General features: G+C 39.2%; 1 protein-coding gene across 1 annotated transcript in view; it reads right to left on the reverse strand.

The window, feature by feature from the left end:
- The window catches only part of FAM102B (family with sequence similarity 102 member B), a 72,690-nt gene extending 46,757 nt beyond the window's left edge, over positions 1 to 25,933 (reverse strand). The window contains exon 1 of the mRNA XM_032249920.1: positions 25,716 to 25,933. Within this exon, the coding sequence (XP_032105811.1) occupies positions 25,716 to 25,852 (137 nt within the window). The 5' untranslated portion in view covers positions 25,853 to 25,933. The remainder of the gene's footprint in view (positions 1 to 25,715) is intronic.

A 25,933-nucleotide genomic window follows, 5' to 3' on the forward strand; every position in this document is an offset into this window, starting at 1 on the left:
AAAAAAAAAAAAAAAAAGGACAAAAGACTTCAGCATGCAAATGGTCACTGAAGCCATGGGAATGGATGAGGCCATTCAGGGAGAGTGGGTAGAGGAGACAAGGAAGAGGGCAGAATCTGGAACTCCAAGGAACACGAACACTTAGCATATAGGAGAAGAATGGGCACAGGCAAAGGAGGCTAACATGTCAACAGAGGGAGAAGCAAAGGAGATTACGTTGTTACCAAAGCCAAGGAGAAAACCTTTAAAGAAAGAATTGCTGAACTATCAAATGTGGCAGAGAGATCAGATAAGATAAAGACTAAAAAAAAATTAGCAATAAAGAATTCACTAATAACACTAGCAAGTGTAGTTTCAGTAAAAGGAGGGATGGAAGCCAGATTACTATGAGGAGTGGAGACAGGGAACCCAGATATTTCAAATATTTTGTGATAAAGTGGGAAAGATAGGGTGGCAACCAAATGGGGATATGTGTAAAGGGAGGATTTCATTTTAACATGTAAGAGGAGACTTAAGCATTGTTTGGTGCTAATAGTAAAGAACCTGTCAGAACTAAAAAAAGTTGAAGATTTGAGAGGGTATGAATAATGGTGCCAGAGGAGGTCCATTCCTGAGAATGCCAGAGAGGATAGGATCCAGGTGATAGTTAGGGTAACTGGCCCTGAACAGGAGAAGAGTCTCCTCTTCCATCATGAAGAGAGAAAAAGAAAAGAAGGAGCTCTAATACAGGGAAGTTTGTAAGCAGACAACAGTTCATTGTCTAGAACTGTTCTAATGAGAAATTTCATATAAAAACAGAGTACTAATTAGCACACAGTAGGTCCTCAAATGAATACTTGCTGAATAGTTGTTTATAATCTTCTATATAACAAAAAGTCTTTATAGCTCCATGTAAGATTTTTATTCAGTGACTGACAGATGTCTTGATGAAAAATTTCATTAAAAAACATATGTCCCCTACAGGGGAGAGAAAATGTTTACAAACTATATAGCTGATAAGGGGTTAGTATCCAAAATATATAAGAAACTCATAAAGAGAGTAAATTTCAAATGTTACCACAAAAACATTAAGTATCTGAGGTGATGAATGTATTAACTAATTTATTCCACATTGTATTCATAAATTATGACATCTCTTTTTATACCATAAACTAACACAATTACAAATTGTCAATTTACAATAAAAAAGACGACATATAAATGGCCAATAATTATGTGAAAAGATACTCAACATAATTAATTGTCAGAGAAATGCAAATCAAAACTGCAGTGAGTTAACACTTCCTATCAATTACAACGGATATTACCGAAAGGACCAAAGACAAAGTGTTGGTGAGGATATGGAGAAAAGCGAGCCCTTGCACACTGTTGGTGAGAACGTCAATTGGTACAGTTTGGAAAACAGTATGGATGCTCCTCAAAAAATAAAAAAATAGAACCCAGCAATTCCACATCTGAGTATATATCCAAAGGAAATTAAATTAGTCTTTGGAAGAGATATCTGCACTCCCATGTTCATTTCATCACTATTCATGATAGACAAAATATAGAAAACATGTAAATGTCCATCAACAGATGAACGGATAAAGAAAATGTGGGGTGTATATACACCCAATGGAATATTATTCAGCCTTAAAAAAGAAGGAAATCCTGCCATTTGGGACAACATAGATGAAACTGGAGGACATTATGCTAAGTGAAATAACCCAGACCCACAAAGACAAATATCACATAATCTCACTTATATGTGGAACCTAAAAAAGTCAAACTCACAAAATTTATTTTGCTGTAACTATACAAATTCTACATAGCATCACCTCCCCACTTCCTAGAAAGAATACAGATGTAGAGGACACAATAAAAATGAAGTAACAGGAGAAAAAACATTCCAGATTAATTTAAGGAAAGACTTCATACTGAAAATTTCAGAATACACATTATAGGCTGGGGAATTTGATGAAAACTACACAAAATTTTCCTACCAATAAGGTAAAAATCCTGCAAGGATATAGGAAATTAAAATTAGCTCATGAACTACGACATACTAGAAAAGGCAAAACTGTGCAGATAGTAAAAGAATCAGTGGTTGCCAGGGGTTAGGAGTAGGAGAGATGAACAAGTAGAGCACAGAGGATTTTTAGAGCAGTGAAACTTCTCTGTAGGATGCTATGTGGCGGATACATATCATTACACACTTGTCAAAACACAGAACAGACAACAGCAAGTGTGAACCCTAATGTAAACTATGTACTTTAGATGATGCTGCATCAAGGAAGGTTCATCGACTTTAATGAATGCACCACTCTGGTTTGGAATATTAATAGCTGGGGGACACTGTGCGTATGTGGGGACAGAGGGGTATAGGAGACATTTCTATACCTTCCACTCAGCTTCTTTGTGATGCTAAAACTGTTCTAAAAAACAGTCTATTCAGAATCAGATTATGTACATAGAAATGAAAATATGTTCCCCACAACTCTTAAAAAAAAAGGACACAGGGAATAAATAACTTCACAAAACTCTGAAGTTGATGTGAACTATGGATTCTACACCCAACACAAACTAAGCATTGTGTATGAATGAAAAAGAAAGATAACCCTTAGAGAGGCAAAAAAACTCTCACCCCTGTACCCTTTCCGAATAAAACACTTGAAGAAATGTATGAGAACATGAAAAATGAATTAAAAGTTCTATCTTAAGAATCAGGAAGAGGTACATTGGTGTTGTGTAGGAAATTTAAATAATAAATCAAGAAAAGGCAAGAAACCAACTTAGTAGGTTACCTGTTCTTCCAAAAATACTTTACTTTTGAACAAAAGGACTTTTTATCCTTTCTGAATATTCTAAAAAGGTGTGGGAAAAAATATTTCTAAATAGTTCCTTCAATTACAGATCCAATCAGCCAGTTTCCAGATCAATAAATTTATGGCTTCTTATGTATCTAACATGAAAAGCCAAACTCTTCAGCTAGTATTCAATCTTCTCCTTTCAACCTCTCAAATTTGAGCCCCTACAGTTCTTCACTATTTTCTGCCCTGGCACTAGGCACCTGCACGTCTGCCTTCGTGGTGTTCTCATCCTTTAGAAGCCCTCCCAAATGTCTTCTTATCCTTTCCTAGTATCCAGCCTCACACACATGGTACAAAGAGGAGGGAACAAATTTGAGACTCAGCAGATCTGCGCTCAAGTTCAATTTCGACACTGAATGGATGTTAAACAAATTACTTTCCTCTGTATGAATTTCCTCTTATGAAATGTTTTATAGTCAGATACAAATTGGTAAACATATGTTGTCTGAATCTAAAATGCTTATAAAAACTTAGTAAATTAAATGGTATTACACACACACACCCCACACTGTTATAATTCAAGACATTGTTCAAAAGCCTTTCCAATGATGTATTTCCTGAGTCCCTGAGTAAAATGATTCTCTGCTTCCTATAAACTCCTGGAGTCTTCTACATGCATGTCTGGAGTAGCTGCCTTGCAAATGAAAGCTACGGAGAGTAAGGGAAATAGGAGTTTAATGAAATTTTTGCTATTATTAATTTTGCCATCCTCCAGTACTGTGAAAAATATTGCTACATATTATGAAAGTATTCCTCCACTGAATTTTTACAATTATCAAAAGGGAACGCTATAATATCAGAGGAGGAAAACATATCAGAGTTTTCTGGTACAGGAATATTAAGCAGTAAGTTCAAAAGAACATGTTCGGGTCACCAAGACATACTTGGAAACATAGGTAAGAAGATGGCAGCGTGTTTACATTCTTGAGATCAAGAGAGAAATGAGCCAACAACACAGCCAGCGTGTGACGAAACAGCACAAGGAGTTATTACAAACTGTACCATGACGGCTCTACTCTGGCTGTCTTGCTTATCCTTATAATAATATTACAATAATTCAAAACTTATGCAGATGAAGTAACTTATAATCAAAGGCACAGCAGCACAGCCTACTACTAATATAGCTCTACTTTGAAGGAACGTCTGGGGAGGAGATGGAAGGGATCCATGCATTGGTGAAAGGATGAGATAATAGACAGGATGAGATAATATAAAAGGACTGTAGTGAGCCTACATGCTGGGACATTTCTTGAGTGGCACAGACCTGTTGTGGTATCTCTTGCTGATATTGATCACAGTCAGTGTAAACAGACTTTATGTTTATACCTTATACTGTGTGACTTGACCTATCTGACACTATTCCTCACAGAGAAGGAAACCCCAGGGGTAGCAAGGGAGGTGGGTTAGAAAAACTGTAATAGTTAAAATAGCTTCTTAACTATTTTGAATGCTGGACTGATGTTTCTTTGAAGGCAATACAGTACCAGCAGAGAGACATGTGGCAGCTAGGGTTTACATGTTATCTTGGCAAAAATAGCTCTTGAATTCATTTTTACTTACTATCAGTTGGTAATAATTTTTAGTTCCTTGAATGAGCAAACAGTAAGAGCTAATATTGCAGTTATTACTGAGTTCCTGGTTGCTTCAGGAAAGCTTACACTTGATTAGCATAATGAGGGAAGTTACAGTTTTTAATTACATATAATTACAAATGCATATTATCTGTCTTACTACTTTGATGATTGTTTACCTTTCTATTAACAGAAATTACAAAGGTAATTTATGATTGCTTATAAGAGATTATTAATTTAGCTTAAAGCAAAATTTTGTAACCAATTACCTTCTTTTGGAAGGACTATGAATAATCTTTCCTAACTACTTCCTGAGGCTATTTCTAAAACTATTTTCTGCCTCATACATAAAGGAAACAGTGATGTCCACAGAACTGTCCGCATAAGATATTCAGGTGTACTTCCTGTAAGTCATTTCTTAACCATAACGATGCCTAGGATGGTACACAGAGGTGATATTTTAACAATACAAAACCTTATGGTGTCCTGAAGTGGCCCTCAAAAAGATAACAACAGAAGATAAAATGTTAATAACTTTATGTTTAGACACCAGCACTAGAGAATTCTCAGAAATTGTCATTGAAAAGTGGTTGCAATCTGAGAAGAAAATCTAGAAAATGTTAACTAGAAATAAAATGTCACTAAATGAGTTTATTCTCATGCAATGCTAGCAATGACTCACTTAAATGAAACAAAGCAAACATACAAAGTCCAAAATCAATATTATGGGTAGTTCCTCACTTCCGTAAGATAGAATAAATCTTGGGTATAAGCCAGTTTCTAAGCCACAATGCTTGAAAATAGCATTTGATTAGGAAAAGTCTGGGAATTTCTTGTTAAACTAGTAATCAGGTTTTAGGACAGAAAAAAAAAAACATTTTTGAAGAAAGCATACAGACTTTCAATCATGAGTTTGTTTTTAATATTTGTATCCCTACTTTCATTTACACGAATCCTCTGCCTCAACGTATAATCATGTTCAAGTCCCTCTCCTAAAAATAAAGAAATAAAACACTGCTGTTTATTCCTGTCTTTCCCTTTTACCCAATTGCATTTTTCTCCTTTTCTTCATTAACAAGGCTTCCAAAAGAAGTTACACTCCACACTTCTGCTCCTTCACCATCTGCTCGCTCTAACCCCTTGAAGCCTGGTTTCTGCTCCTACAACTCCATTGAAACTTTTCTCTCAGAATTCACTGAAGACTTGCTGAATGCCACGTAAACAGAGCATCTCTCATATTACCCCATCTCTTTACACTATAGCAGAGCTGAACACCCTCTCCTCTAACACACTTTCTATAGTTAGCTTTTGTGATATCACATACCTCTCCAATGTTTTTGTCTTGTTTGCCCTAATTCAGTCTTTTTATACCAAGCTCCTATCCTCTGGTCCTTGGGTTTGTTCTGCATGCTATCTTGGCTTTTTTTTTTTTTAATATTAGTCAACATTAGTTGAATACAGTAATGTATAAATAATTGAGTTGGCCTAATAAAAATTTGGGGGCTGAAATAGTTACTCATTTAAAAAAATTGCTGTAAACAGATGCTGGAGAGGGTGTGGAGAAATAGGAACACTTTTATACTGATGGTGGGAGTGTAAATTAGTTCAATCATTGTGGAAGACAGTGTGGCGATTCTTCAAGGATCTAGAAATAGAAATGCCATTTGACCCAGCAATCCCATTACTAGGTATATATCCAAAGGATTATAAATCGTTCTGTTATAAAGATACATGCATATGTATGTTCATAGCGACACTATTTTCAAGAGCAAAGACCTGGAACCAACCCAAATGCCCATCAACGATAGAATGGACAAGGAAAATGTGGCACATATATACCATGGAATACTATGCCGCCATAAAAAAAGATGAGTTTGTGTCCTTTGTAGGAACATGAATGAATCTGGAAACCATCATTCTCAGCAAACTGACACAAGAACAGAAAATCAAACACCACATGTTCTCACTCATAGGTGGGTGTTGAACAATCAAAACAGGTGGACACAGGGAGAGGAGCATCACATACTGGGGTCTGGTCACACACTGGGGTCTGTTGGGAGGGGAATAAGGGAGGGACAGCGGTGGGTAGGGAGGTTGGGGAGGGATAACATGGGGAGAAATGCCAGATATAGGTGATGGGGAGATGGAGGCAGCAAACTACATTACCATGTATGTACCTATGCAACAATCCTGCATGTTCTGCACATGTATCCCAGAACCTAAAGTGCAATAAAATATATATATAAAATTGTTGTAAAATACTCATAACATTGACCATCTTAACCATTTTTAAGTGTATAGTTCAGTAGTGTTAAGTACATTCACACTGTTGTACATCCAATCTCCAAAACTCTGTTTATCTTTCAAAACTAAAACTCTATATCCATGAAGCTCTTCATTTTCCCCTACCCCATCCTCTGGCAGCCACCATTCTACTTTCTATCTCCATGAATCTGACTGCTTTTAGTACCTCATTTAAATAGAATCATATAGTATTTGTCTTTTTTGTGTGATTGGCTTATTTAGCATAATGTCCTCAACATTCACCCACATTGTAGCATGTGTTAGCATTTCCTTCATTGTTTTAAGGCTGAATAATATTCCACTGTATGTATATATCACACTTTGTTTATCCATTCAGCCTGTGATGGAAACTTAGGTTGCTTCCAGCTTTCAGTTATTTAGAATAATGCTACTATGAATATGGGTGTTCAAATATTTAAATCCCTGCTTTTAATTATTTAAATATACATCCAGAAGAAGAATTGCTGGTTTAAAGTTTTCTGAGGGGCCACCATACTGTTTTTCACAGTGGCTGGCCCATCTTACATTCCCAACAATGCCAAAGGGTTCTAATTTCTCCACATCCTTGCCAACTCTTGTTATTTTCAGTTTTTTGTTTTTGATAGTTGCCATCCTAATGAGTGAGAGGTGTACCTCAATGTGGTTTTGATTTGCATTTCCCTAATGATAACTGATGCTGTGTACCTTTTCTCGTGTTTTTGGTCATTTGTATAACTTCTTTGAAGAAATTCTACTCAAGTCCTTTGTCTACTCTTTAATCAGATTGTTTGGTGTTTTTGTTGTTGAGTTGTAGGAGTTTGTTGCTTATTCTTGATATTAATCCCTTATGAAATATATGATTTGTAAATATTTTCTCCCATTCTATGAGTTGCCTTTTCACTTTTGGCCTAATACATTGTAAATACAAACAAATTCTTAGAGTTATTGGAGACTATAATATCCTTATCACTAAAGGCCCTAACAAAGACTGTAGTTACTTTTCCAGCCTATTCCTTTTCCCAGTCAAGGCTATACAAGGTAGCGCAGTTTTTCAAGGGTTGTGTAGCAGTTTTTGGCTTGGACCTCCAGGTGAGAAATCTAAACTCTATTTCTCTGTTATGTAATAAAGACGTCACATAATAAAAAGGTCTCGGAGTAGTTGGCAGGAATCTTGAATTTTAGATCTGCTCTACCACTTAATACTAGTATAATGCTGGGTAAAATCATTTGCCTTTTCTGATCTTTATTTATCTGCCAAATAGAATCCTAATAATTGCCCTCCTTGCCTCACAAATCCTGTGGAAGCCTTTAAAGATGGGTGGGCAATATTCTTTGATATGACCCAGCAGTCATGCTCCTCAGTGTTTAACCAAATGAGATGAACACTTATGTCCACACAAAAACCCGCCCACACATGTGTATGGCAACTTTATTCACAATTGCCAAAGCTTGGAAGCAACTAAGATACGTAGATGAATGGATAAACAAACCATAGTATATCCAGGTAATGACAATTATTCAATGCTAAAAGGAAATGAACTATGAGGCCATGAAGGAACAGAGGAACCTTAAATACATATTACTAAGTAAAAGAAATCAATAGGAAAAGGGTTACATACTGCACGATTCCAACTATATGACATTCTGGAAAAGGCAAAGCTATGAAGACAGTAAAAAGATCAAGGATTAGAAGAGAAAGGAATGAAAAGGTAGAACACAGAAGATTTTTAGGGCAGTGAAACTATTCTATATGATACTAGATTGGTGGATACATGTTATTAGACACTTGTCAACCCCATAGAATGTACAACACCAAGAGTAAACCCTAATGTAAGTTGTGAACTTTGGGTGAAAATGATGTGTCAATGTAGGTTCTCTACTGGCAAGAATGTATGACTGTGTGGCTGGATGTTGCTAGTGGAGGAGGCTATGTCAGTGGGAGACAGTGGGTATATGAAAACTGTGTACTTTCCACTCAATATTGCTCTGAAAATAAAGTCTATTTTAAAAAAAGGCAGGCAGAAGAAGTGCCCTCAGGCAATTCAGGGAAGGAATTAGAGATGTGAAGAACAGGATTCATGGAATTCAAGTAGTCAGTTTCAAGAAATAGGTAATTTTCAAAGTGTTTCAAACAGAGTACAAAGGTACAAATGAGAAAATATTGACTAGACAAGGCAATCCAAGATGCTTGGTGATATTAGCAAAAACAGTTTTTGTTGAATGGTGGGGCAGCAGTCAGAGTACAGGATTGAGGGGAAAGGAGAAATGCTTAAGAGACAGGAAATGTAGATTATTTTTCTCATGAAGTTTGTATCAGAATTGCATAGAGAAAGAGAAGGAAGGTAAACAAGGATAGGATCAAAGATACAGAGAAATGGCAAGGAACAGGAGGAAGAGTAGTTCATCCTCTGAAATGATAGTTAAAACATTGGTGAGGATGAAGATTAAGTCTGTAAGTAGAGGGGTGTGAGACAGTAAGAAAGAGAGACAGACGATAAAAGGCAAGACCTCCCAGGAAGTGGGCAGCAAGACCTAACACAACCTCATTATTACTCTCCAAGAAATAGCAGCTAGAGAAACTGTCTTGTATCACTTGACAGTAAATTATTTCATACCTACACCGAAAGTCTGAAGGCCAGTCAGTTCAAATTATACCTTTCTTTCCTGTTATCTGTAGGAAAAAACTAAGGTGAAAGTCTTGGTCGCCTATTCTCCCTAAATCCCCAATCTGCCCTGTCCTACTGTTCTGTTCTTCCTCACTCTGACTCACTCTGTTGCTCTTCTCTCTCCCAACTCATTCCACTCCTACACCACCTGAAACCTCTGTTCCGGGATTAAACAAACTCTCATATTCTCAGTCTCTTCACAGAACACTCCTCTTATTGCCTAACTGAAACCTGGCTAGCTGTATTGTATCCCTACAGCGGAGGTGATGTTTATTCTCCACCCCCCGCTTCCAAGGTCCAGAGTCAGTGCCAGCACTCTCCAAACTTTTCATTGCCACTTGCAGGCAATGAATACTCTGTGTTTTTTCCACTCAATTTTGCTCTGAAAATAAAGTCTATTTTAAAAATAGGTAGGCAGAAGAAGTGCCCTCAGGCAATTCAGGGAAGGAATTAGAGATGTGAGGAATAGGATTTATGGAAGTCAAGACAGTCAGTTTCAAGAAACAGGTAATTTTCAGAGTGTTTCAAACAGAGTACAAAGGTACAAATGAGAAAATATTGACTAGACATGGCAATCAGAGCTTAGGGCTTAAAAGCTTGAGGTACGTGATGTCTGGCTTATGTCACACTCTTCCCTTCCAGGTTGATGTGACAGTGAAGTAGCTGTTTTGCAATTTTTCTCTCTTTACTCCAACACCTGCAATCATTCTGGCTATCTTAATACCATGCAAACAACACACCCTAGACTCAGGGTTCTTTGCCCTACGCCATTCTTCACACCATCTCAGCAACACCCATACCCTGTGGACTGCTCTATTAAAGTAACCGTAAGCACACTGATATCCCACTCTGAGCACAGCCCCTCCCCACCATCTAATTCTGCACAGTCTTTCCTTCCACACATGTCTTCCTTTGACATCACTGAGGCCTTCATCCTCCAACTATTCCATATTTTCCTTATTTATCTTCCTAGCCTGGTTTTGCTCCTTATGAAATCTGGACCCCATTACTGATTCTTTAGATTCCTTTCTCACCAGTACTCCCAACTGCCTTGGCCTTTCCACATACCTATAAACTTCCAAACCGGAATCAATTCTATTATCCATTGCCTCCTATCCCTAATGTACAAGCACTGCTGGAGAAAACTGCATGAATATGTATACTGCCATCATTAAAATTCATGTTATTAAATTTTAGTTGGACTTTTTGAACTTGTCTCTGGTCAGCTTTCTCTTCCATTCCTTGTGGAAGCCTTTCTGATCTTTCATCACTATCTTCATGTCCCTTACTCTACCTTTCATGGTTGTTACTCAGAAAGCTAAGGTCATGTGTCAGATAAGAATTCTCTTCAGATATCGGGGTAAGATGGCCGACTAGGAACAGCTCAGGATTGCAGCTCCCAGTGAAAGTGCAGAGGGTGAGTGGACGCCACATTTCGAGACAGATTTTTATTGGCCACAGACCAGGAGATTCCCAGGTGGAGGAGCCCCACGGGTCGCCAGCATGGCTGTTTCGGCCTGCGTGGCTGCTTCACCCACGCCCTGGTGCAGTGGTTCTCCGTACAAAAGACACTGGTCCGGGTGCCCTCTTAGCTGGCAACTGGAGCCCTGAGACGGCAGTCGCCCATTCATCTGAAACAGCGAGCCAGGCCAGGAGACTCCTAGGCAAAAAAACTGCCAGGAATCTCGGCACGGCTGTTTCAGCTGGCTGAGCGAGTCGCCACATGGGAGATCCCGGAGCCTTTTCAACAGGCGACTGGAACACTGGGAGAGAGTCGACCATTCAAAAAAGGACTCTGAGTCAGGGAGCCAGGTGATCAGGCTCGGCTGGTCCCACCCCCACCCCCCCCCCCAAAAAAAAAACCAGTAATTGAAAATGCTCTGGGTTGAGAGTTTCACCACAAGCACAGCTGAACCCCAATGGTCAGGCTCTGTGGGGGAGGGGCATCTGCCATTACTGAGACACTCTACCACTACGGAGGCAGTCTGACCATTGCTGAGGCAGCCCACTGTTGCTGAGGCAACCCACCGTTGCCGAGGCAACCTGCCACTACAGAGAGAGTCCACCATAACAGAGGTGGGCCACCGTTGCCAAGGCAGTTCTAACTACACCCATATAATCAGGACTGCAGGGAAGATCACACGGCAGTTGGGCAGAGCCCACAGCAGCTCAGCAATGCCCTTGCAGGCAGACAGTGACTAGGATGCCTCCTCGCTGGGCAGGGCAGCCCTCAAAGAAAAAAAAAAGGCAGCAGCACAACGGAAACTCATAAATAAAGCCCTAACTCTCTGGGACAGAGCACCTGGGGGGGAAAAAAAAAAAAAGGGAGTTTATGAGTTCTGCTGCAGCAGACCTAAACGTACCTGCCCAGCACCTCTGAATGAACAACGGAGCTCACAGTTCAGGACTTGAGCTCCAATAAAGGACAGACTGTCTCCTCAAGCAGCTCCCTGACCTCTGTATATTCAAAGAGTCACCTCATAAAGGAGAGAACAGACTGACATTTGGCAGGCATCCTTCTGGGACAAAGATAGCAGAAGAGGAAACTGGTAGCAACCCTTATTGTTCTGTAGCTGCTGCAGGTGATCCCCAGGCAGGCAGGGTCTGGAGTGGACCTCAGCAGTCCTACAGCAGAGGGGCTAGACTGTTAGAAGGAAAGCTAAGAAAAAGAAGTAACTTCAGCATCCACAAACTGGAAGTTCACCCAGAGACCCAATCTGAAAGTCAGTAAATACAAAGACAACAGGTGGATAAACCCACAAAGATGGGAAGAAACCAGCACAAAAAGGATAAAAACACCTGAAACCAGAACACCTCTCCTCCTAAAAGGGATCACAACTCCTCACGAGCAAGGGAACAAGGCTGGATGGAGAAGGAGTGTGATGAAATACAGAATCACACTTCAGAAGGTGGGTAATAAGAAACTACAGTGAGCTAAAAGAACATGTTCTAACCCAATGCAAAGAAACAAAGAACCTTGAAAAAAGATTTGATGAAATGCTAATGAGAATGGACAACATTGATGGAGCTGAAAAACACAACACGAGAGCTTCGCGAAGCATGCACAAGTTTCAGCAGCCGAATTGACCAAGCAGAAGAAAGGATATCAGAGGTTGAAGATCAACTCAATGAAATAAAACAAGAAGGCAAGAATAGAGAAAAAAGGGTAAAAAGGGATGAACAAAGTCTCCAAGAAATGTGGGACTATGTGAAAAGACCTAATTCTATGTTTGATAGGTGTACCTGAATGTGACGAAGAGAATGAATCCAAGCTGGAAAATACTCTTCAGGATATTATCCAGGAAAACGTCCCCAACGTAGCAAGGCAGGCCAATATTCAAGTTCAGGAAATACAGAGAACACCACAAAGATATTCCTCATGAAGAGCAACCCCAAGGCACATAATCGTCAGATTCACCAGGGTTAAAATGAAGGAGAAAATGCTAAGGGCAGCCAGAGAGAAAGATCGGGTTACCCACAAAGGGAAGCCCATCAGTCTCACAGCAGATCTCTCAGCAGAAACCCTACAAGCCAGAAGAGAGTGGGGCCCAATATTCAACATCCTTAAAGAAAAGAACTTTCAACCCAGAATCTCCTATCCAGCCAAATTAAGCTTCATAAGTGAAGGAAAAATAAAATCCTTTGCAAACAAGCAAGTACTCAGAGATTTCATCACCACCAGACCTGCTTTACAAGAGCTCCTGAAAGAGGCTCTACACACAGAAAGGAACAACCAGTACCAGCCACTCCAAAAACATACCAAATGATAAACAGCATCAACACAATCAAGAATCTGCATCAACTAACGAACAAAACAGCCAGCTAGCATCAAAATGACAGTATCAAATTCACACATAACAATATTAACCCTAAATGTAAATGGACTAAATGCCCCAATCAAAAGACACAGACTGGCAAATTGGATAAAAAGCCAAAACCTATCAGTGTGCTGTATCCAGGAAACCCATCTCACATGCAAGGACACACAAAGGCTCAAAATAAAGGGATGGAGGAAGATTTACCAAGAAAATGGAGAGCAAAAAAAAGCAGGAGTTAACAATTCTCATCTCTGATAAAATAGACTTTAAAGCAACAAAGATCAAAAGAGAAAACGAAGGACATTACATAATGGTAAAAGGATCAATGCAACAAGAGGAGCTAACGATCCTAAATATATACGCACCCAATACAGGAGCACCCAGATACATAAGGCAAGTTCTTAATGACTTACAAAGAGACTTAGACTCCCACACAATAATAGTGGGAGACTTTAACACCCCATTGTCAATATTAGACAGATCAACCACACAGAAAATTAACAAGGATATCCAGGACCTGAACTCAGACCTGGACCAAGCAAACCTAATAGACATTTACAGAACTCTCCACCCCAAATCCACAGAATATACATTCTTCTCAGCACCACATCACACCTACTCTAAAATTGACCACATAATTGGAAATAAATCACTCCTCAGCAAATGCAAAAGAACGGAAATCGTAACAAACAGTCTCTCAGACCACAGTGCAATCAAGTTAGAACTCAGAATGCAGAAACTAACTCAGAGCCTCACAGCTTCACGGAAACTGAACAACTGGCTCTTGAATGTTGACTGGATAAACAATGAAATGAAGGCAGAAATAAAGATGTTCTTCGAAACCAACGAGAATGAAGACACAACATACCAGAATCTCTGGGACACATTTAAAGCAGTCTCTAGAGGAAAATATATAGCAATAAGTGCCCACATGAGAAGCAGGGAGAGATCTAAAATTGAAACTCTAGCATCAAAATTGAAAGAGCTAGAGGAGCAAGATCAAAAAAACTTAAAACCTAGCAGAAGACAAGATCAGAGCCAAACTGAAGGAGACAGAGACACAAAAAACCCTTAAAAAAATCAATAAATCCGGGAGCTGGTTTTTCGAAAAGATCAACAAAACAGACAGACCACTAGCCAGGTTAATAAAAAAGAAAAGAGAGAATAACCAAACTGATGCAATAAAAAATGATAAAGGGGATATCACCACAGATTCCACAGAAATTCAAACCATCATCAGGGATTATTACAAACAACTCTATGCACATAAACTAGTAAACCTGGAAGAAATGGATAAATTCCTGGACACTTGCGTCCTCCCAAGCCTAAACCAGGAAGAAATTGAAACCCTGAATAGACCAATAACACGGTCTGAAGTTGAGGCAGCAATTAAGAGCCTACCACCCAAAAAAAGCCCAGGTCCAGATGGGTTCACAGCCAAATTCTACCAGACATACAAAGAGGAGCTGGTACCATTCCCTCTGAAACTATTCCAAATAATCCAAAAAGAGGGAATCCTTCCCAAATCATTTTATGAGACCAACATCATCCTGATACTCAACAAGAAAAGAAAACTTCAGGCCAATATCCATGATGAACATAGACGTAAAAATCTTCAATAAAATACTGGCAAGCTGATTGCAACAGCACATCAAAAAGCTTATCCACCATGATCAAGTAGGCTTCATCCTGGGGATGCAAGGCTGGTTCAACATACGCAAGTCTATAAACGTAATTCACCACATAAACAGAACCAAAGACAAAAACCACATGATTATCTCAATTGATGCAGAGAAGGCCTTTGACAAAATTCAACAGCCCTTTATTCTAAAAACCCTCAATAAACTAGGTATTGACGGAATGTATCTCAAAATAATAAAAGCTATTTATGACAAACCAACAGCCAATATCATACTGAATGAGCAAAAACTGGAAGCATTCCCTTTGAAATCTGGCACTAGACAAGGATGCCCTCTCTCACGACTCCTATTCAATATAGTACTCGAAGTTCTAGCCAGAGCAATCAGGCAAGAAAAAGAAATAAAGGGCATTCAAATAGGAAAGGAGGAAGTCAAATTGTCTCTATTTGCAGATGACATGATTGGATATTTAGAAGACCGCATCGTCTCAGCCCAAAATCTCCTGAAACTGATAAGCAACTTCAGTAGTCTCAGGATACAAAATCAATGTGCAAAAATCACAAGCATTCCTATACACCAATAACAGACTTAAAGAGAGCCAAATCAAGAACGAACTGCCATTCACAATTGCTACCAAGAGAATAAAATACCTAGGAACACAACTAACAAGGAATGTAAAGGACCTCTTCAAGGAGAACTACAAGCCACTGCTCAACGAAATAAGAGAAGACACAAACAGATGGAGAAACATTCCATGTTCATGGTTAGGAAGAATCAATATTGTGAAAATGGCCATACTGCCCAAAGTAATTTACAGATTCAATGCTATCGCCATCAAGCTACCAATGACCTTCTTCGCAGAACTGGAATAAAACACCTTAAACTTCATATGGAACCAAATGAGAGCCCGCATAGCCAAGTCAATTCTAAGCAAAAAGAACAAAGCGGGGGGGCATCACACTACCAGACTTCAAACTATACTACAAGGCTACAGTAATCAAAACAGCATGGTACTGGTACCAAAACAGAGATATAGACCAATGGAACAGAACAGAGGCCTCGGAGGCAACACAACATATCTACAACCATCTGATCTTTGACAAACCTGAAAAAAACAAGCAATGGGGAAAGGATTCCCTGTTTAATAAATGGTGTTGGGAAAGCTGCTAGCCATGTGCAGAAAGCAGAAACTGGACCCCTTCCTGACACCTTACACTAAAATTAACTCCAGATGGATTAAAGACTTAAACATAAGACCTAATACCATAAAAACCCTAGAAGAAAATCTAGGCAAAACCATTCAGGACATAGGTGTAGGCAAGGACTTCATGACCAAAACACCAAAAGCATTGACAACAAAAGCCAAAATAGACAAATGGGACCTAATCAAACTCCACAGCTTCTGCACAGCAAAAGAAACAGTCATTAGAGTGAATCGGCAACCAACAGAATGGGAAATAATTTTTGCAGTTTACCCATCTGACAAAGGGCTGATATCCAGAATTTACAAAGAACTAAAACAGATTTACAAGAAAAAAACTAACAAGCCCATTCAAAAGTGGTCAAAGGATATGAACAGACACTTTACAAAAGAAGACATATATGAGGCCAACAAACATATGAAAAAATGCTCATCATCACTGGTCATCAGAGAAATGCAAATCAAAACAACATTGAGATACCATCTCACGCCAGTTAGAATGGCGATCATTAAAAAATCTGGAGACAACAGATGCTGGAGAGGATGTGGAGAAAAAGGAACACTTTTACACTGTTGGTGGGAGTGTAAATTAGTTCAACCACTGTGGAAGACAGTGTGGCGATTCCTCAAGGACCTAGAAATAGAAATTCCATTTGACCCAGCAATCCCATTACTGGGCATATATCCAAAGGATTACAAATCGTTCTACTATAAGGACACGTGCACACGAATGTTCATTGCAGCACTGTTTACAATAGCAAAGACCTGGAACCAACCCAAATGCCCATTGACGATAGACTGGATAGGGAAAATGTGGCACATATACACCATGGAATATTATGCAGCTATAAAAAACGATGAGTTTGGGTCCTTTGTAGGGACATGGATGAACCTGGAAACCATCATTCTCAGCAAACTGACAGAAGAGCAGAAGATCAAACACTGCATGTTCTCACTCATAGGCGGGTGTTGAACAAGGAGAACACATGGACACAGGGAGGGGAGCACTACACACTGGGGTCAGTTGGGGGGAAACAGGGGAGGGACGGTGTGGGGTGGGGAGCTGGGGAGAGATAGGAAGGGGAGAAATGCCAGATGTAGGTGATGGGGAGGAAGGCAGCAAATCACACTGCCACGTGTGTACCTATGCAACAATTTTGCATGTTCTTCACATGTACCCCAAAACCTAAAATGCAATAAAATAAATGGGGGAAAAAAATAGAAAAATTAGCATGTTCCTGTGGCACACACGTGTAGCCCCAGCTACTTGGGAGGCTGAGGAGGGACAATTGCTTCAGCCCAGGAATTCAAGGCTGCAGTGAGCGATGATTGCGTCACTGTGCTTAAGCCTGTCTAGCCTGGGCAACAGAGTAAGACTGTCTCTAAAAAGAATAATCAGCATCATCATCTAGATGACCCACCCTCCTAAAAACATTCCTGACGAATGGATAAGATCATTCAACTGTGAGTAGTACTGAGGTAGCCTACTTACTATTGTACTCTCTTTAATGTTAGAACTTATTTGTTCTAATGTTATACTGATCAAAAACATGGCTTCTTTAACGTCTCCCCACTGGTCCTCAGCTGCCTAAGTCTATTCCCTCTTTATGGGACAGTTTTTCAAATATCTTTCATTAGTTGACATGTGACTTTAAACAAATTATTTTCTAAGAATCAACTCTGTCATGTCTAAAAGAGAGGTATGACAGAGGCTAATTATCCCGATATCTGTCCTCTCCTCCCTTTATTCTAACTGAGTGTTTAGCTAGGCATACAGGCACCCAGCAAAGACTACATTTCTCAACCTTGGGGCTGGATGTGGCACGGTGCTGATGTTCTGGTCAACGGACTCTGAGCAGAAGGGACCTCCCCTGCCCCTTTCCACCTTCCCAATGGCTGGAATTTGGATGTAGGGTGAGCGAAGTCAGTTCCTGTGGATGAGAACAATACCCTGAGAGCAACAAGACAGAAAGAGTCCAGGCCCATGACAACCTGACAGGGCACAGCTACCACATTAGCTTGGACTTCGTGTGAGAGAGAAATCAACTTCTATCTTGGCCACTTGTTACTTTTAAAAAATACCTTGTAATAGCACCTGACATTCATCCTAAACCCAAAAGAGGTGACGATGGTTTCCTACTTCTATTAAAGAGGTTTTGTAAGAATCAAATAAAATTAGGAACATAAAATGTACACATGTACAAATCAATTTTTTAGTATTTGAAGATCATTATCTTCTCTCGAGATTAAACCCAGTCTCCTGCATAATTCAAGATTCTTAAGAATCCCAATATCTTCCTTGGACTTCCATTTGATAACCCTCAAAAGCCTATATCCCAAACTGAATATAATTTTTTTAATAAGCTGTGCAGATAAAACAGGATATGCTTCCCCAAATATTTAACGAGGGGATCTCTGTATATGTGTCATTTTTAGCAAAACTACAACAGATCTTTTCTCCAAATATTTGCTTTCTTTCGATATTTATAAAATGCCTGCTATGTAAGGCTCAGTGATATAATGGGGAATCTTAACTTACTGGTGTAAAATGGCACTAATACTATTTTTTTATAAGATATGACTATCCAATAACGTAACTAAATTTTGTGAACTTAGTTCTGCAAAGCCACACCTTGAAAAAAAGTGGTATGAATACCATTTTTCTTTTCTTTTCTTTTTTTTGAGATAGTCTTGCTCCATCACCCAGGCTGGAGTGCAGTGGTGCAATCATGGCTCATTGCAGCTCCAATCTCCCAAGCTCAAGCAATTCTCCCGCCTCAGCCTCCCTGAGAAGCTGGGAACACAGATGCATGCCACCATGCGCAGCTAAGTTTTAAATTTTCTGTAGAGACAGGGTCTCACTATGTTGCCCAGGCTGTTCTTGAATTTCTGGGCTCAAGCCACCCTCCTGTTCAGTCTTCCAAAGTGCTGGGATTATGAGCATGAGCCCATATAAATGCCCGGCTGCATTTTACTTATCTTTCATATACAACTGCCTCAGGGCAAATCTAAAGGGGCCAGGTCTTGTAACCTGTTTAGTGATGTCATATATTGAAACACAGTTTTAGAGACTGACATTCAGAAAAAGTTATACTATATATACATTTATCTACCATTTTATAAAACATAAAAATGAGAAAGCATACAACATAAAGGCTGAGAGGCAGTAGAGTTTAGTGATTAACAGTGGCTGTTGGAGCCAGAATGCCTCGTAGCTCTACCACTTACTAGCTGAGTAACTTAGCATCTGTTTGTGCTTCAATTTCCCCAGGTATAAAATGAGAGTAATAGCAGTAATAGTAATAGCAAGGGTACTAATAATGGTAATGATGTAATAATGGCACCTTCCTCACAGGAATATCTTGAAGATTAAATGTAAAGACTTAGAAAAGTTCCTGGTGCACTGGGAAGGTGCTCAAATAAATATCATCTACTATAATTACAGCTATTATCATAATGTGAATTGAGGACCCCATATCTGGTCAGGGTATAATTTTTTAATTAAAATCTATTTTTAATTTTAGTTTTTTACATATGTTAAAATAGAGTTGACAAAAATTGTATATCGTCACTGTGTACTATGTAATGTTGGGATATGTGTATATATTGTGAAATTGTTAAACCAAACCAATTAACGTATCAACTCACATTTTTTTTTTTTTTTTTTGCTGTTGGAGAACATTTATGATCTATTCTTTTAGCAATTTTCAAGTATAATACATTATTATTATCTATAGTTATCAACAGATCTGAACATATCCATCCCGTCTAATTGAAAATTGTGCCCTATGACCAACAGTTCCTCCTCTCTCTGTCCCTCCAGCCACTATGAGTTCACCATTTTTATATCCCACATATATGTGAGATGATGCCGTATTTATCTTTCTGTGTCTGGCTCATTTCACTTTAAAAAAAGTCCTCCAGGTTCATCCATGTTGTCACAAATGAAAGGATTTCCTTTTTTTTTTTTTTTTTTAAAGGGCTGAATAATTTCCATTGGATATGCCACATTTTCTTTATCCATGCATCTGTTTATAGATACTGAGGTTGTTTCAATAACTTGGCTACTGTAAATAATGCTGCAAAGAAAACGAGAGTATAGAATTCTCTTCAACATACTAATTTCAATTCCTTCGAATGTATACCCAGAAGTGGGGTGGCTGTATCTAGCATATAAATAATTCTGTGCCATATGGTCAGACAGTGTTTTCTACTACTACTTTTGATAATTTGCTGCTTATTAGTGATTATTAATCTTAAAAAAATCAATGTAATACACTGAAGAACAAGTTGGTAATATACATCAAAACCCTTAAATATCTGCATGCCCTGTGACTCAATAATTCCATTTCTAAATGTTAATCGTAAATAAATAATAATGGACGTACACCAAACTTTGTTATAAGGATGTTTATTGTAGTTTATTTATACAGCTATTAATAAAAAAGGAAAGGAAAGGAGAAAGACTTTTAAAAGGGACTTGGTTCAATAAATCATAGAAATTCATACAATAATATGCATATATTAAAATAATTTTGTAATTGAATATTTAATGATATGAAAAGATACATGAAGTAAAAAAACATTAAGCATAGTATAATCTCATTTTGGCTTAAAAAGGATATGTGATAGTTGTGTGGGGTAGTTTGGGTGTACATGTATGTGTGTGGATCAATAAAGGCCCTAATTTCTATACTAAAATATTTATAATAGTGATTATCTCTGGGTGGTTCATCAATAGACAACTTTTATTCCTTTCTCTTTGCCTATTTTCTAAGTTTTCCACATGAATCTATATTCTTTTTTCAATAAAGAAATGCTTACTAAAAAGAATACACAATGTGCAGTGAACTAAAATCTTGAAAACATGAAGATGTACTCTGGCCAAAAGAAAGAAATCCTTTCCGCTTGTTTACAAAGTAAAAGGCCAATACACAGATGTGTCCATCAGCTTCCTGGACACGCCCCAAATTCACATGTGTTTCTGCCACAGGCTCTTGTGAAACTTAGGAATCTATTTGGCTATCAGCACAAAACAGATGAACAAAATAAGGCAAACTAGGGAACTCTAAAAGTTATAGAAAAAATTTGTTCCTATTATTCCTTTATTTAAGTAGGCCAGAATTAAACCTGCCTGACAATTTTAATAAATCTCAAAAGTGATTTAAATGCTTTTGCATAGGAAGTGCTCTGAAAAGATTTAAATAAAATTGTCCTTTTGAAACATCTTCAGAAATACCGTCATGTACAACAGATGAAATATGCGATGTGGGCAGAACAGGTTACACGATATAGCCTAAGCATACAGTAGGCTATACCATCCAGGTTTGTGTAAGTACACTCTATGACGTTTGCACAATGATGAAATCGCCTAATGATGCACTCCTCAGAATAGATCCTCATTGTTAAGGGATGCATGACTGTGTTTTATTAGTTAACAATTTAGCTTGAGTTGAATAGACCACTATAACTGTACAATGTATTTTCCCAATATTTTATTAATTATAGCATGCAAAAATCTGACAATTTACCCTGACCATTTTAATAACATTAAAAAGAATTACCTTTCAGTCTTCATATTTTTTCCAATCTCTTCACTGAAAACAATCCCAAGAAAAACTACATTCTTCTAAAATTAATTTTCACTAATGATCTTTATTTTTATTTATTTATTTTTGAGACAGGGTCTTACTCTGTCACCCAGGCTGGAGGGCAGTGGCATGATCTCGGCTCACTGAAACCTCTGTCTTCTGGGTCAAGGGATCCTCCTACCTCAGCCTCCTGAGTAGCTGGCACTACAGGTGACCGCCACCACATCTGGCTAATTCTTTTGTATGTTTTTTGTAGAAACGTGGTTTCCCCATGTTGCCCAGGCTGGTCTCAAACTCCTGAGCTTAACCAATCTGCCCGCCTCGGCCTCCTTAAGTGCTCGATTAAAGTCATGAGCCACTGCGACTGGCCTTTTTTCACTAATAATCTTTAAGAGGGTAAAAACAATGTAAGGAAATTCTAAATAAGAAGTTTAGTAAGCAGGCCTATACGGCTCCAAAAGACAACATCTAAGAAATCCACATACCGCAATAAATGCCTCCAACTACTCATCAGGCTCACTGTCACCTCAAATGTAGCGTGGTAAGCATACAACCTAACCTACCATATCTTCCACCACCATACGCAATATTCCCCTCAAACAAAACAAATCCTTTTCCTGACTTCTGTTGTGGCATCAAGGCATCTGTCATAGCATTATCATTATCAGTCACTTACATGAGACACCTCTAAGTTCAGGTTCTCATTAGCCTCTGCCTGGATTATTTTAATAGCCTCCTGATTTGTCTCCCCAGCCTACCAGCCAGCTTAAACACCACTTTAATCACAGTACAACTCAGTTCAAGAATCTTAGACTGAATTTTGTCCTACAAGCAGTAGAAAGCAAACTCTTTACAAGGGCATTCAAAGTCTTTCTCTAATCTCATCTTCTGCTTCTGTTCAACGTGAATGCTCTGCAATCAGGCTGAACTATCATCAACTCCTATTAATGACTTGCTCAAGCTGTGCTCCCACCCTCCCTTTGTCATCCTCCCAGCATGCTCCACTGAAATGCCAATGCAGTTTTCAGTAACCATTACAGTTGTAAATAAACTCTTCTGCTTTAGAATTTCAACAACACTCACATATTATCTGATCCACTGATTGGGCACTAAGTCATACTGTCTTCTACTGTCAAGCAGTTATACATCTATGATCTAATTTCATTAGAGGTAATTCCTTGTGAATACTTATATTTGTTGTACTTCTCACAACCCCAGATGGAGACCTATTAATAGAAATATGGTAAATGCTCAACTAATATTTGGGAAAAAATAATCTACATGTTTAGTTGTTGTACAAAGCCAAATACATTAATATATAACAAATATATATCACATATATACATATATTTGGCTCTATATGTATACCTATCTATCTATCTATATGTAATTTTCTGTGTGCCTCTAAGGCTTTTCTGTAGCAAGATGAGTATTATTTTATACCATCGGTGAATCTCCAAGCCCAATCCTAAGTTTGGTGATTCATTAGGACTCACAGGACTCAGCATACAGTCTTATTCATGGCTAAGATTTATCACAATGAAAAGATACAAAGTTGAATCAGCACACACTTAGTTTCTCCAGCATTAAATTGTGATGTGCTGTCTACCAGGGAAACTCATTAGAGACTCAGTGCCCAAGATTTTTATTAGGGATGGTCATGTAGGCTGCCTAGCAAGGACCAAAATTCCAGATGGAATTGAGCATAAACTACTCTGTACAGTCTAGGCACAGTGAGCCATTCTTATCATTTAGGTAAAGTTTTGCATCATGTATGGAACCATTTACCATTCAAGCTTCCAGATGCCAGACAGGGGCCAGCCTTGTACGTAGGCCTTTCTAAGAATAGCAGTCTTGGGCCTGCTATGTTACCTCTTTTCTAATTCATTTCATATTTGTACAGGAGAAATGTTACAGTGTTAACTGTACCTGATTTTTAACGGACACATACAGCAATTTTTAAAAATTTAAAATCTAGCATTCAATTAGAGATGCACTGCCTTGACTGGCACCCACTAATGAAAATTGCTGTGATTTTGAAATAATTCACTTCCTTTAGATATTTCAGATTTTCTTTCTTTTCTTGTAAAATGAGGTCTTTCCCTCAAACCAACAATTTTGTAGTTGTTAAGATAAAGGAATCAAATATAACATCTAAAGCAAATGGATCTTCTTGGAAGAGTTCCTGGTCTCCTCTTTAAATGCCATCTGGGTGCTACAGCAATGCTTAGGTGTTCTGGGCATGTCATCTCACCAAATCCTCACAACACCACAACAGTGATGGTTTCTATTTTACATACGGAAGTTTTGAGATTCTACGTAACCCATCCAGGTTTACCACGGTGGACTGGGGTTTAGGCTTAGACCCATTGCATTTCAAATCCTTGCTCTTAGCTTTATAACAATTATCTTTACCTAACGTCAAAGTCACAGTGATCTCCCTCATACTATATGGCTTTTTGGTTTGGCTATACAGAGCCCTATTTAGACCTGATCAAAATCTTGGCATTGCACTTACCAGCTGAGGTGACCACAGGAAAGTTAGTTATGCTTTCTGAGCTTCAGTTTATCTACAAAATGGGACCCCTACCTTATAGACTTGCTGTGATAATTAAATAATATATTTAGAAGCCAACACATATTTGCTGAATAAATGACTGCCTACAATGACAGAGTAACTGACTTGTGGGAAGGGAAGTAAGCCAAATCAACATAACTGAGGTAGGAAGGAAGCCGTAGACAAGTGCCCTTACCACCAGGTGTCACCACTAGCCCAGGAGCACCTGTCTAACTGCCTGGCTTCGGGGGTGGGATCCTGCAGCAAAACAGTCTACGCGGAAGGGTAAGACTGTCATTTGCACCAACAGGACCTTCACGAATTGGCTTACGCTTTTCAACAAGTAAGAGACGGTCCAATATTTTTGCACCAAAATAGGTTACATTCTTCTCTTACAGGTGTTTAAAATATTAATTAGCTGAATATTCACAGATGCGTCACCACAGTTTGATTTTAAAAACCATTTTCAGTGAACTATTAATTTCATATATCCTTTGGTTTAGCCAGCAAGACATTTTCTGGCTTCCATAGGCTTCAATATTGCCCCAGCAGACAAGTTTCTAGCCCCAATTCCACAGTCCAGTGACATTATTTCCTTATTAATGGGATGACTGAATTTTTTTTTTAAAGTAGAATATTTTTACGGCAAAAACGAAGTCTAAGACCAGTATATATGGGCAAAATAAACATTAACTTTTAACCGTTCTTGATCTCAGGAACTCAAAAGTTCATTTAAAAAAAGTGTTACATATACATATTTCAAAGAACGCACCTTAGGGTACATCTGGCAACCTGTGAGTAGCTCTGAAATTACTCAAGAAACACTGCCACACGTGGCTTCATTCTGTAACCTGCTAATGCCTCTCTCTGGGAGTGCCCAGGGGTTCATTTCAAAATGAGGGCAGGGCCTGGGTTCCCCGTCTGGCTCTAAATCCTCCACACCGAGACCCACTAGTGGCCACTTCAAGACTACAATTCAACCAGCATTAGCGCGTAACTGGAGACGCCGATCTCTGATGAGGCACAAACCGTGGTCTCGTTTGCCAGGAGCACCTGACTCAAGTCAAGCCTGGCCAGGCCTACTACCCCAGCCTCAGACTGGGTGGCCAAGTCCCCCTGTAACCTACCAGGGAGAAGGAATTGTGCTAAGTACAGGTTTCTGTTCAGAGAGCTGGGCTCTTGGAACTCCAGCAGTTTGGGTTATTTTTGTTTTTAACAGCTCAAGTTCTACTTTGCATTTCACAAACATGGAAACGTCTTAAGAGAAACCAGAAGCATCCTCTCCCTCTGGCCATTGCTCCCATTCCTAGAGGATTTGGGAGGGAAGAGCAGATACCAGCACCATCTGGAGTCAGGAGCGCAGGAGCCAAGGCCAGTTGAGATGAACCCATTTGCAAAGCACTTTGCAGATCAATAAATTCAACTGATTTCAGAGCAGTCTCTAGGGAAAGGCAAGCAAATGGGCCAAGGAGAGATGCTGCCCATCCAACAAGCCCTGGCCAAGCAGCCAGGGGCGAGGCGGCGCGGGGAACGAGTTACCTGGAGGACTCGGCGGTGAAGCTGCCGCCGTCCAGCAGCCGCATCTTGCAGAAGAGGACCCCGTTGACGAAGGGCACCGAGGAGAGCTCCTCGAGCTCGAAGTCCACCTTAAACTTAAACTTCTTCTTCTTCATCATCGTGAGAGCCAGGCGCCTGCCAGCAGGGCGCACGGCCAGGCGCCGCCGTCTCAGCTCGGCCGAGCCCCGGATCCGCCCAGC

Source organism: Sapajus apella, unplaced genomic scaffold, assembly GCF_009761245.1.
Source record: "Sapajus apella isolate SASKATOON/1434 unplaced genomic scaffold, GSC_monkey_1.0 scaffold69, whole genome shotgun sequence".
NCBI lineage: Eukaryota > Metazoa > Chordata > Mammalia > Primates > Cebidae > Sapajus > Sapajus apella.